At 53.9% G+C, this 12,861-nt stretch overlaps 2 protein-coding genes across 4 annotated transcripts in view; both read right to left on the reverse strand.

Annotated features, from left to right (window-relative positions):
* The window catches only part of ZNF775 (zinc finger protein 775), a 153,796-nt gene that overhangs the window by 91,966 nt on the left and 48,969 nt on the right, over window positions 1-12,861 (reverse strand). The window lies entirely within an intron of this gene.
* On the reverse strand, window positions 5,838-12,499 carry ATP6V0E2 (ATPase H+ transporting V0 subunit e2). Of its 3 annotated transcripts, none has more exons than XM_050785947.1 (4): window positions 12,274-12,499; window positions 10,803-10,850; window positions 7,720-7,788; window positions 5,838-7,222 (listed from the first exon to the last, which is right to left on the reverse strand). In XM_050785947.1, the coding sequence occupies exons 1-4, from the start codon at window positions 12,465-12,467 to the stop codon at window positions 6,880-6,882; spliced, it is 654 nt and encodes a 217-aa protein (XP_050641904.1). In that variant the 5' UTR covers window positions 12,468-12,499; the 3' UTR covers window positions 5,838-6,879. The 3 variants fall into 3 exon arrangements, with proteins under 3 accessions (XP_050641904.1, XP_050641902.1, XP_050641903.1); XM_050785945.1 differs by having other exon boundaries at window positions 7,677-7,788; window positions 12,274-12,492; XM_050785946.1 differs by lacking the exons at window positions 10,803-10,850; window positions 12,274-12,499 and having other exon boundaries at window positions 7,677-7,789.

Here is a 12,861-nt window from a genome sequence, read left to right on the forward strand (position 1 = left end):
GACTTTTTATTAGCTGGGAGTGCCAGTGTCCCTCTCAATGCTCTGCTTTTCCAGGAATATCTTGGCTATTTCTTACATGTTTGTTTTTCCCAGAGGGCTTTAGAAACAGCATGCCAATTCCAGTATCCGCTTCCTCCCCCTGTCCTCCAAAAGCATTTGTGTTTTTACTGAGAAGATGCTACATTTATACATTAAAGACATTTGACAGGAAACACAAAAATACAGATACCTAAGCAGGCCCTAGGTATTTTTCATGGCACTTATTTGTCAGGTCCTGCCTCACATACAAAAGCACGCAGGGCACTTGCCACCTTCTCTTCCCCAAAGTGCATCAGTGTGGTGACCATGACGGGAACAGAAAAGGGGAAGGAAGCTGAGATCCTGGCAGAATAAAATGTGGCATGGAATTAAATAGTTAATATGTAAATATAATGAAATTAATAGCATTTATCGACCACATAAGGACTTTAGTCGATTATCTCAGTTCATAGTCACAACTCCTATGAGGCAGGTGCTACTAATATTATCCTGATTCATCAATAAAAACGAGGCTCAGAAAGATTAAGTCACTTTCACTCAACTAATCATCAGTAGAGCTGGAATTTGATCCAGGTGTAGGCTCCGCACTCTTAACCTCCAAGCTGAGCTGAGCTGCTAAGTGAAGTTCAACTGCTTCTGGGAGGCTGGGTAGAGAAAAAAAAGAGAAATATGTTTGCTGAATCAATTGCTGCCGGCCAAGGGCAAGGCCTTTGCACCTGGCATTGCAGCTGACTGACGCTGCAGAATCTGCAGGAATTCAGAGCCTGGGGCTCCTGCTGTATGGGACACGGAATGGGAAGATGAAGTCATCACCCCAGTGTGTCCCAGGTCTTTGTCAGAGGACGAAATGCTGACATTTCAGGCGGGCGGAAGACCCTTGCTGCTATCATGACCCTTAATCCTGAGGTTAGAGAGCCAAGGCGGGGGTCCTGTAGGGGTCTGAAAATATCCATCCCAACCATGTCCACCCACCCTGCTCAGGGAGCCGCCTGCAGGGAGAACACCAAGTTCCACTGGGCTCGGGGCAGTGCCGGAGCTCCCTGCCCCCGGCCTCCTGGGAAGCACCAGCTCGCAGAGGGACCAGCTCGTGCTGGGGTCAGTGCCTGCTCTGATACCTGGTAGTCCCTGGCAGCTTGGGGGCTTCCTTGTTGCTGGGGTGTGGTCTTCTGGTCAGAAGCTCCAGTCCTGCTGGGGAAGCCAGCTGAAGGCATCCGGCTCCCCTCAGGGCCCCCAGCCTCCTTTCCTGAGGGTCTGGGGTGATAACTAAGTTTGGAAATCCCTTGAGGGGTTGAGGTTCTAGAGCAGTGGTTTCAATGGTAGGGGTGCTTCCCTAGGGAACATTTCAAAATGGCTGGAGACATTTATAGTTGTCATGGCCAGGAGCAGGGAGAAGGGCTCTGCTAGCATCTGGTGGGTAAAGGGAAGGGGTGCTGCTAAGCATCGTAGGATGCACAGAACAGTGCCCTCTCTTGCTCCCCGTCCCCCACAAAAAACCCAAAGAATTATCTAGCCCAAATTGTCAACAGTGCCAGGGCTTGGACATCCTGTCTTCCAGGGCTTCGGTTAGCACCGTAACCCTTGGGAGCTGGTTTAAAATGTGAAGTCTAGAATCCCGTGTGAGACTCTAAACCTGCAGGGTGCAGTGTGGGACCCAGGAACCTGTACTTTCAAGCATTCCAGGTTATTCTATTACAGGTAGACCACACTCTACATTGACAAGTAGCACTGCAGGCCGCACCTGGCGCATGATTCCCGAACTCTGGCCCCGTGTGGGTCTGCCTGTGGCAGAGGCACCTGGAGAGCTGGCTAAAGCCCCAGCCTCCTTCATCCCTGGAGGTTCTGTTGTAATAGGCATGGCTTCCATCCCAGAATTCCATGGGTTGTTTTGTTTGGCTTGAGTGATTCTTTTTTTTTTTTTTTTCAATTATTTTTAAGTTGACAAAAATTGCGTACATGTAGGTATATACCATGTTTGGAAATGTGTATACATTGTGAAATGGCTAAATTGAGCTAATAACAAATGCATACCTCACTTTTCATTTTGTGAAATCTACTCTTATCGATTTCCAAGCATACAACACACTGTTGAGCACTTTGTCACTGTGGGCTGCACACTAGGTCTCTTGGACTTACTCCTCTTGTCTAACTGAAATTCTCTACCTTTTGACCAATATTTCCCCAATGAGAGATTCGTATTTAGATTTGCTAACCCAGTCTGTGCCCTAAATGCACACAGGACTCTGATCATCTGCCCTCATCTTCCGGTGTTACAAGTCAAGCAAAACTGCGGTGGCTGCCAGCTGATTTCATTCCCGGAAGCCCAAAGCTTTATCAGCGGAAGGTTACGTCCAGCACGCAGATAAGATTAGCCACGCCTCTCACTTCACCTCCAGCTCCTCACTTTTCCAGAATTATCAACTATCCTATTTCTGTTCAAAGTAGCCAAAATTAACCGAGGGCTGCTCTTCGGGGGCTTCTGCAGGGAGCGTGCACCCTATGGCCAGCAGGAGCAGCACCTCCCTCCGTCCACCAAGAATCTGTGGCATCCCTGTTACAGAATGGAATGTGCTAGATCTCTCAGGGATGTTGAGGTAGGAAACAGTTCCGGAAGATGGAACCAGAAGACGATTCGGGAAGCCTGGGATCAGACTGGAGAACGGCAGGGCTCTTCAGCATGGTCCTTTGGTTTCCGAAGCAGTGCCTGGCACCTTGTAATGGCTCAATGCTTGTCAGCCATTGCCACTATGAAATATTCCTGAAGGGCGTTTCCTCCAGGCTGTGGTATTGTCTGGAGAATTATTGTGGCTCCCTGCTCAAGCCTATGGCTCTAGGGCCACCATCTCTGACCTCCACACCATCCACCCCCAGCGATGCACCGACTGGACAAGGTCTCCCTGGAGACTTCATCCTGCCCGTAGGTGCTGCCCTCTGTTGGCCATACTCTTTGTGTGCAGCTTAACTTTTCTTGGTTACCTTTACTTTTTTTTCTCAGTGGCTTTGTTCTCCCTCTCAGCGTGGCCTCCAAGGCCACTTCCTGCTCTGCCACTTGGTATGGTTCAGGGCTGCCCTGCTGTCAGCCACGGCCCATTTTTAGAGCTCTTTTGCGTCGTGTAGGTTCATGAGCATCAGAGGCTGATATTTACTGATGTGCCTCCCACATTGGGGGAGGTGGGTGGGGTTTGAAACTGAGAACTCTAACAGAAGTTGGGTACATAGTGACTGCGTCCAAACCCCTGCACCAAGAGACTGGACCAACCCTAGCATGGCTTCTGGCAGCCCAAAGTGGCATCCCTGGGACCACCTGGCCACCCTTTGAGTTCCTGTCTGAAAAGCTCAAGGCCGTCAAAATCGTTCAGTGTTTGTTCCTACCAACACCTGACAACAGGCCTCTGACCACCCCCCCACCCAACTTTCTTAGAGCATTTACGTTAAAAACGCTTAGAGTTGTACCTCCTTCCCTTGTCCCTTTGAGATGTACACACATGTCTGTCCAGGAGTGTCTTTCTCAAGAGCCTGAGAGCCAGTCCTTTGAAATGGCATCATCAGGAAGGATGGGGCCTGTCTCCCAGGCTCTGGGGGAGGACAGAAGCTAATTTCCATCACTGCCAGCTGGCACACACAGCTGGCCCAGCCACAGTAACACAAACAGCCCTTTGTAAGTCTTCACTCCCATGGTTCCTGAGCCCCGGAGTGCCCTTTCGTGACTCCTACGTTCTCCCATTAAACTGTCCAGTCCCCCTGCACAGATCTGAATGGAGCTCAGCTTCTCCCATCAGTGGTTAATGAATAAGATCTGTTTTCGTAGCTTTTACTAAGGTCCAGCTTAGTTTATCTTTGACAGACCCACTTACCCTGCAGGTTCCCGCCTCGGGCGTGGAGAGAAAGCCTCTGGGAGGAACATGGTCCTCACCAAAGCGTGGGAGACTAGATCACGCCAGGGAGTGCAGTGGACATGAGCTCTGGGCCCCTCTCCTCTCTCCTGGAATGGCTGCACAGGAAGGAAGGATCGAAGACGTGAGAAACGCCACCCTGCCTGGGAAGGAGCTGCCGGCCCTCAGCAGTCCAGAGGCTGCCCAGAGAGCAGGAAGCAGCTCTCCAGGACTCCACCTCCCAGGTCCAGATGATGCCACCCAGGGTGCTCAGTGAGAATTCACCTACAGCCACACACATCCCGGGAGAGTGTCTAAAGATGCCACCAATCCAACATTATGGAAGGCAAGAACTCAGCAGAAACCGAGATGGGGAAGCAGTCATTTGGGATACCTGCCCCCCACCCCAATCCTGGGCCAACGCAGATCTTCAGCATCCTGAACCTGAAGTCCCCATGGTGGGCCTGTGGCGGGCTGGGTGTGGCTTTAGAGATGCAGTTGCAGGAACTGGCTGAGTGGTTCCCCCAGGCCCAGGGCTGACCCACAGCGACCTGGGAAAATGGGCCCAGAAGGTCCCTCCTTGTTTAGTGTCATCTTTCCAGGTCCAGCTTCACTGGGTCCACAGGGTCCCCATCCTGAGGTCACTGTTTTTCAGCCCCCACCTGCCCACTCACTCCCAGCCTACTGCAGTCTGACTTTACTGCCCATCACCAAAGATGACCTTGACTTCTTGGAGGTAGAGGACAATGGGGGTCTGTGTTGCCTCAACCACTCTCTCCTGTTGAACCTCTCATCCTCCTGAGTGACACTCACCTGGTTGTCTTCTGGCTGCCTGCAACCTCCCAGCATCCTCCACGGGCCCACCTTCACCCACCCACCCTGTGACCTCACACTCCCTGGGGTTCTCTTCTGGGTTTTTCTCACACGGAACCCCCTGAGCAACCTGCACCCCTCAGGGATCACCGGTTATTTATGCCAATGGCTCCAACTCTGCATCCTGCAGCCTCATCTACCTCCGGACCATCCACCCCACCCATCCAACCACTACCAACACTTCCACGGGGTGCCCTGGACACACACGACTCAGCAGAAAACAAAAAACAAAACACCCCAGCTCCCACAGCCACTCTCAGACCTGCCCCTGCTGCACTCCCCACCACCGGCAGCCTCAGTCTCTATGGGTCACAGCCATGCAGCTCCCCCCTTGCTTCTCTGTCCTCACCACTTCCACCAGGGGCCCTAATAAAGATGTCAGACCAGCCTGCCAGCCACTGTGTAGCTTGTAGAGATAACGCTAGAAATCCAGATGGCCGTGTCACGGCCCTGCTTTAAATCCCTTTCACGGCTCCCATGGCCCTTGGGATCCATCCAAGCTCCTCAGCTGGCTTTCCGCCCTCAGTGCTCTGGTGCCTCCATTGTGCGCCTTCCAGTCCCGCCCCACCCTCCTGTCCCTCCAGGGAAGTTCTTTCAGCTCTGCCCTGAGCTACAGGCTGGGCTGGAGGGCTGGGCTCCTGCTGCCCGCTTCCCCACTGGCCCTGCAGGAAGCCGCGCTGGCAGATCCCAGCCCTAGGCTATTTCATGAGGCAGGCCTTGGAGCCGCTGGGGACCTGCTTCACTGCACAGCGCCAGGAGTCCTGCACTCTGTCCTCTGGGGCCCAGACGAGTGGTGCTCAAAGCTGCACTTGAACAAGTCCTTGGTCTTCCTGCCAGGCCTGGTTCTCCGCGGAATCTGGGCAGTCAGCAGCGGGCCGGATTTTCCTCCAGATCTCAGGAAAGCAGTCCTGGGTGTCTGTGTTCATAACTGCAGCTCCCGGAATCCTTCCCTGCTCCCCTCCCCAGACCCACCCGTCGGAGAAACAAGAATCAGGTCGGCGGGGCAGGGGACCTGCACACAGGCGGAGGCCAGGGCTTTGTCACCAAACAGTAATCTTTTCATCACCATTATTTATTAGATATGAACCAGGTTTTCAACACAAGTCACACTCAACACCCTCACCCAACAGGAGGGGCAACGGAGGCCCGGAGAGGGAGTGTTGGGGGAGGATGTCAATGGGAGGCCCCAGCCTGAGCCCTGAGCAGCTGGCCAGCCGGGAACTGGCATGTGAGAGGCATCCTATTCTCCTGCTGCTCGAAAGACAATGCCCACTGAACAGGACAGCAGGCCAGATCAGCAGTCCATACAGAAGCAAGGCTGGCGTTTCTTCCCCCGGAGCACCGGTGGGGACAGACCCTCAGCTGGGAACCAGGCAAGGCGGGTGAGCTCTGTGCTAACCACTAACCACACCGGGAGCTTGGGTAAGCATGAGGGCAAGGCTGGAGAGGCCCGGGACCCCTGCGTGTTGCTTCCCACTCCTGCCAGGCCGGCACGTCCCCATTCTTCACCATCCCTAGCACAGAGCCCAGGGCCCGGGGGCAGAGGGCAGGGCTGGCGCAGGAGCAGGGCTGGCCCGCCCCATAGCGCCACTCCCACTGCCCCTTCCCCTCTCTCATCCCAGCTCTGGTCACTTAGATGCTGCCATGAGAGGCTCTGAAATCCACCCCCACTGCAGCCTGAGGCCCAAGTCAGGGCCCAAACCTGCCCTGTGCTCAGTGCAGTGCGGCGTGTCAAACCTGCACTGACAGGCTGGGGTCGGGGAGGGAAGACATCTGCTGAGGGGAGGTCTGGGTGGGAGGAGGGGGAACAGGATATTCTGAGGAGACACAGCAAAGGGTGCCAATATCTAGGACTGAGGCCATCTGGACCCACATGACTATGTTGCTTTTTGTGTGTGAATGTTTCTCTACTTTAACATTTTCAGAAATTTCACATCTAGATGTGTCAGAAAAGTAACAATTCCATGCCAGAGAAAAGGCCTTGCCTATAACCCAATAGAGGCCCACCAGTTCCCAGCAGGATGGTGGCAGAGCTGCTGACGGGGCACCGACTCCCAGGCCTGGGCCGGAGCACCCTCCACGCAGACACGGGTCCTCCTCAGGATGGGCTGAGTCCTGGCATCTGCCCCATCCGTAAAGGGAAGGACCCCGCCCATACCAGCTCCCCAGCAGCATCTCCTTGGGAAAGACGGCGAACTCCAGAGCAGTGCGGGTACTGGAGCAGGACATCCCCTCGGCCACTGCTGTGCCCCGGGCTCCCCAGGGCCCAGGCTGGCTGGGAGGACTGGGAAGACTTCCAGGGACCAGGCAGGCCCTGCAGGTCCGGGTCTCTGGGTGCCAGCGGGAGGGAGCTGGAGACCAGACACAGCTGTGTGGGGGAGGGTCCGGACGAAGGGGTTGTCAGGGACAGTGGAGCCACAGGCATTCTGAGAGCTGGGCACCTGAAAAGCACATCACACGGAAGGGTCCCGGCCTTGCGGTGGAGACTCCGCTCCCCCCGACCCTCCCTGGAAAGCCCCCTCACCCTTGCCCAGATGGTCCTCAGCTTACCCTCTCCCTCCCTCCGTCCAGGTTAGGGTCTTGCGTTGGGGTGAAGTGCTGTGAGGATGGGGGGTGGGGAGTGGTGCTGGGAGCATGGCTCCCATTTCATCCCTGGCGGCCAACACAGTGCCAGGCAGGCAGGGAGTCCATGCTCAGTCCTTTCCCCGCCTTTTTTTTTTTCATGAAATAAATAGATGCCTGAATCCCAACAAGAAGTCTAACCACAGCCTTTTCTTTCCCCTCTTCCCCACCCACACTGCTTGCCCGCACAGTACCTGGGTCGGGGCGGCAGGTCACTCTCACCCACACCCCTCACCCACATGGTACCTGCCCCAGCCCTCGTCCACACAGTACCTGGGTCAGGCAGGCAGGTCACTCCCACAGGAAGCGCACGTACCAGATGGTCTCATTCTTCAGCTGGGGCCCGAACAGGGGGTTTAGCTGTGCCAGGATGGCGATGAGCCAGCTGCCAGGGACAGCAAAGCGTGGTGAGCCTGGCACAGGAGGGTCCTCCCACACCCACAGGGGAGGCCTCGGTCACATTCTTTTGGATGCAGCCAACCCAGCAGATGGCAGGGCCTGTGTTCCCAGGGTGAAGGGCCCAGGGCGCCATCCACACTCCTGCAGGTTCATGGGGTTGGTATGGCATTTGTGGGTTTGGTTTCGGTTTCATTTGATGTTCGGTAGATCTGAAGGATCCCCGAGTTGGGGCTGAACCTGGGGTTAGGGAAGAGGGGAGGCAGCCTCAGGGGCGCTTTGGGAGCGACTCCCAGCTGTGCCCTCAGACATTTCTGTCCAGGCTCCCCAGGCTCCACACACCAGAGCAAACAGGGTGGGCCTGGCAGGCAGCACATCAGAATCATCTCCTCTTAGGAGAGAGAAGGAACTACCCCAAGACGTGAGGAGCTGACGGGTCCGGGGCCTCCTGCCTAGGCTGCTGCCAGGCCACCGCTGTTCAGGCCAGAAAACCCTCAGGGACCTGGTCCCACCTGTCATCACTGTTGGACGTCTGGGTGGCTGTCTGGCCCGTCATTCGTGACAAAGCTCCCACCTTCATTGCCACCGTAGTTAGTAGGTCCCCATGCTCTGCCCCCCATGACCATCCACACTGCTTTGTCTGTTTCTGCAGGAAGGATCAATATTGTTCCTCTATGAATCCCTCACAGTAGGTAGGAGGACCTAACGCCCAGGAAGCCATGAGAAATTGTTACCTCCTTTACATCAGCATTCTCTCTGAGTTTATGTTTTGTAAATATAATTTCTAGGTGTAACATTTTCTTAGAATGGCCCCACCTTTCTACCTCTATGCATCCAATTTGCAGTGTGCTTTCTGTTTCCCGTATGTTGATTCGGTCAGTATTTGGGATTACCCCACATCTTGTGTAGACTCCGTCTCCCCCACTCGCCCAGCTACCAAACCCAAGCTCCTCTGAGGCCCTGCCATGGGCAGGTGAGAATCTTTTGTCAAGCCCTGAAGGACCTAGAAATAGCATTAAGAGAAAGGGCCTTAGAGATGCTCTGTCTAGGAAGAATTTTGGAAAAAAAAAAAAAGTGTGTTTAAGTTAAACCACGTGTTAAGAGTCATCATTATTTCTAACAAGTTTCGTTTTTGTCAGTAGGAGGGCTTATACATTTCTGGGTGCAGTGGCGTGTGCCTGTAATCCTAGCTACTCAGGAGGCTGAGGTGGAAGGATCGCTTAAGCCAAGGAGTTCAAGCACAGCCTTAGCCACATGGCAAGACCCTGTCCCTACAGAAAATTTAAAAATCAGCGAGGCGTGGTGGCACACGCCTGTGGTCAAAGCTAGGCTGAGGTGGGAGGATGGCTTGAGCCCAGAAGGTTGAGGCTGCAGTGAGCTATGATCCCACCACTGCACTCTAGCCTGGGCAACAGAGTAAGACCATGTCAATTAACTAATTAGTTAACAGCCAGGTGCAGTGGTGTGCACCTGTCATCCCAGCTCCTTGGGGAGGCTGAGGCAGAAGGATCATTTGAGCCCAGGAGTTTGAGACCATACTGGCCTGGTCTCAAGACCAGGGGTCTTGACAAGACCCCATTTCAATCAATCAATCAATAAAACATAAGGTAAAATAAGAGAATTGATTAATAGGAATAAAGAATCCATGATCTAATCAGATAAAATAGTTTTAACTATGATAACATACATCAAATCAGAAATCAATCAAGTAAATTTTTTGAAAGTGGGTTTTGTCTTATGTATTTGAAAAATTTGGCAACCCTGGAAAATATTCCAGTTGCTTTCAAAAGAATCTATTACCTCTTAAAGAATCAGCATCTCATCACTTTACCTGTCCTGTTTCGACTGTTCTAAGAACACCCAACTATGCCAAGCTTAACCCATAAAAATAATGTACAAGACATAGGAAGATGGGAAGCCCAACAGCCTTAATGCAGCTCGATTAACCACAAGACAGGCCTCCCCGCAAACTAGAACTTGAACTTATCTCTTGGTTGGCAGCCAGGACCATCTAAACACGGAGCAATGTAACAGCAGGATTGGGATGGATGCGGGGGCAGGGCCTTTTTCTTTTTCCTTTTTAAAAAAATTTAATAAAGAGGGATTGGCTATTGTGAATCGCAGTTTTGGCAAGAGACCAAACAATGGACACTGAGGATCTGGAAACTGATTCCTTCACACTGTCCAGGTACTCGAGTCCCTGGGAATGTTCTTCTATATCCCCAGGGTACCTATCCCAAGTTTGAAGACTTACTCTCATCTACTGGTTCTTTTTTTAGAGTCGGATTCTCACTCTGTTGCCCAGGCTGGAGTGCAGTGGTATGATCTTGGCTCACCACAACCTCCATCTCCCCGGTTCAAGCGATTCTCCTGCCTCAGCCTCCTGAATAGCTGGGACTACAAGCACGCGCCACCAGGCCTGGTTAATTTTTGTATTTTTAGTAGAGATGGGGTTGCACTATGTTGGCCAGGCTGGTCTCGAACTCCTGACCTTGTGATCCACCCTCCTCAGCCTCCCAAAGTGCTGGGATTACAGGCGTGAGCCACCGTGCCTGGCTTCTCACCTAGTGGTTCTAAGATGGCTGCATTCCAGTCACCTGGGGGCATTCATGAACAACAGGAATTCCCAAGTGCAGATCTCGAGAGTTGTAATTTCATGGCTCTAGGGTGCAGCCTGAAAACTGTTTGAACAATCACTCCAGGTGACCCAGTCAGGCACAGACAGCACTGATGTGGCCAACTCCTTCCTTGCCCAGGTGAGAAAACTACAGCCCACAGGGCCAGAACACTGGGGCAGAGCCAGATCCAGAGCCCAGGGTTCATGACTTCTGGCCCACTGCTCTCTTTCCCATTCCACACCACCTCCACTCCTGTTGTTTTATAGGTTCAGCCTTTCAAAAGGCATTTACTACCAGGACAGAAGGAAGAGCAGGCTAGGGTGAAGAAGAAAGGAGGGAGGACAAAGGAACTGGCTGATTTTGAGCTGGGGAGAGTAGTACTTACAAGAGGTAACAGCAGACGGCGGTGGCGACCAGCATGGTGATGATCACTCTGCAGCAGAAGAGGACACGGGTCAGGACAGATGCAGCCAGCACCTCACAATGCCTGGCCAGGAGCAGAGCAAGAAGAGCTCCTGGTGTCAGCTCTTTTCCATTGGCCTTCCTGATGCCTCCTGAACACAGGAGGCTGAGTTCTACTCAGGGTAAGAATAGCAAGCCAGAAAATAAAAACTGAAAGTGTCACCTCACAGAGAGGCCAACCTTGACCACATCCAAGTTGCCTTAAGAATCCTTCCCTTCATCTCCCTTCTCTACCACCCAGTATTTCTCCATCTTAATGCAGATGTGTTGCGGAAAGGCAGTGCTCAGAGCTGCATTTGTGGAAACCCACCAGGGAGTGGTCTGTGGAATTCAAAATTCATGGAGCAAGGGGAAGGAAAACAATAGGCTAGAAGACAGGACAAGAAGCAGGCAGCCTGTGAGCCACTTCTGAGGCCCGGTGACTTGTTACAAAGAGAACAGGGACTAGCCACTTTGTGTGTACTCAAAGACCAGAGACAGAAGCTTCAAGTGCAGCAGGAGAAATTTCAGTCAAACTGAAGCGAGAACTCACCAAGATTAGCAGGAGATGCAAGACATGAAAATGGTTTACAAAGTGAAGCTGTGGGATCCCAAGCCTTGCTCGTCTTTAAGAACAAAGGCAGCACTCACAAGTCCAAAGGGCCTTTGGGCAAAGCTAACTCTAATCCAAACCAGGCCCTTGATCTTTGATGTAAAGCACTGCAAGCTGGTGCTGGAGACAGGAGCACTGGATCCCTTTTTCAACATTACTAAGCAGGTTGTGCCAGTCCTGGCTGGGCGCTGGGTAGACAATGGTGAATTGGACAAACTCCAGCCTCTGGGAACATGCAGTCAAGGGAAGGGTGCTTTGCAACTTAGGATAATATGACGCAGAAACTGGTGAATGGCGCAGCAATCTGCTAGAGGACCTTCGAAAAATAACGCCAGCGAAACTTATCCCATACCTACAAAGTGCCATGCACTCGAGGGGTTTTAAATGCGTTACCGCAGGTCATCCTCACAGCAGCCTTTTAAGGCAGGAGTCGACATTATCTCCATTTTACCCATAAAGAAACTGAGACTTGATATTGGCTCCAGGTCACACAGCTAGCAAGGAGTGGAGAAACTGCGTCAGTGCCACCTGTGCCCTTTACTGGCTGCAGGAGGGATGACAGCCATCTCCAATGTCACTCTTCTCTTTACCTTCTGTATATGCCCTCTCGCCCCACCTCCTGCCTGTTCCCGGCTGTCAGAGACCCAGGTGCAGAGAGACCTCAGAGGTGGCGTCCGGGTTCCTGGCGTCCCTCCTGCGGACGCTCGCTGCTGGGCAGGAAGCCGCCGCCCCGGGGCGGAGGGGAGAGCCCGGCCAAGGGGCCAGAGTGGAGAGGTCTGCAGTGCCTGTGCGCCTTCCTTACCCGCGGTTGGGTCCCTTCGGCACGAACCAGGGCCCGGCGATGCCGATGAGGCCCCAGAACGTGGTGAAGATGATGACCGGGAGGGCGAATGAGTGCGCCGTCATGGCCGGGCGCAGGATGCCCAGGTGGGATGCAGGGCCGAGCAGCGGGCGCTGCAGATGCGCGGGTCCCCGGCCGGGCAGCGCGCTGAGCATGCGCAACAGGAGTCGAGCGCCCGAAGTGATCAGCCGGGCCGGTCCGCGCACGCGCACCTCCGGACCCAGCCCGCCGCGCTGTCACTCAAGACCTGCCTAGGAGCCCACTCGCTGATTGGCTGAGCGGGGCCGCGGACCGAGAGAAACGCCGAGGTTGACGGGGTGAGGCCGTCCGGGTTCGGCCATGAGCTTGTAGGGTCCGCGTCCGCCCCGAGCCCACACAGCCAACGTCATGCCGCATTCTTATTTCCAAAGGCCCCTGGAGCTTGGGATCCCACCCCAGCGGTCTTCGGGGCGTTCTCTGCCTGTACGCGCCCCGCCGGCTCGGCCCGAAGCGCCCTGCGGACCCGCAGCCTGGGCCGCCCAGGACCTGACGGCCATGCGGGGGTCTGAC

This window comes from Macaca thibetana, chromosome 3 (assembly GCF_024542745.1).
Source record: "Macaca thibetana thibetana isolate TM-01 chromosome 3, ASM2454274v1, whole genome shotgun sequence".
NCBI lineage: Eukaryota > Metazoa > Chordata > Mammalia > Primates > Cercopithecidae > Macaca > Macaca thibetana.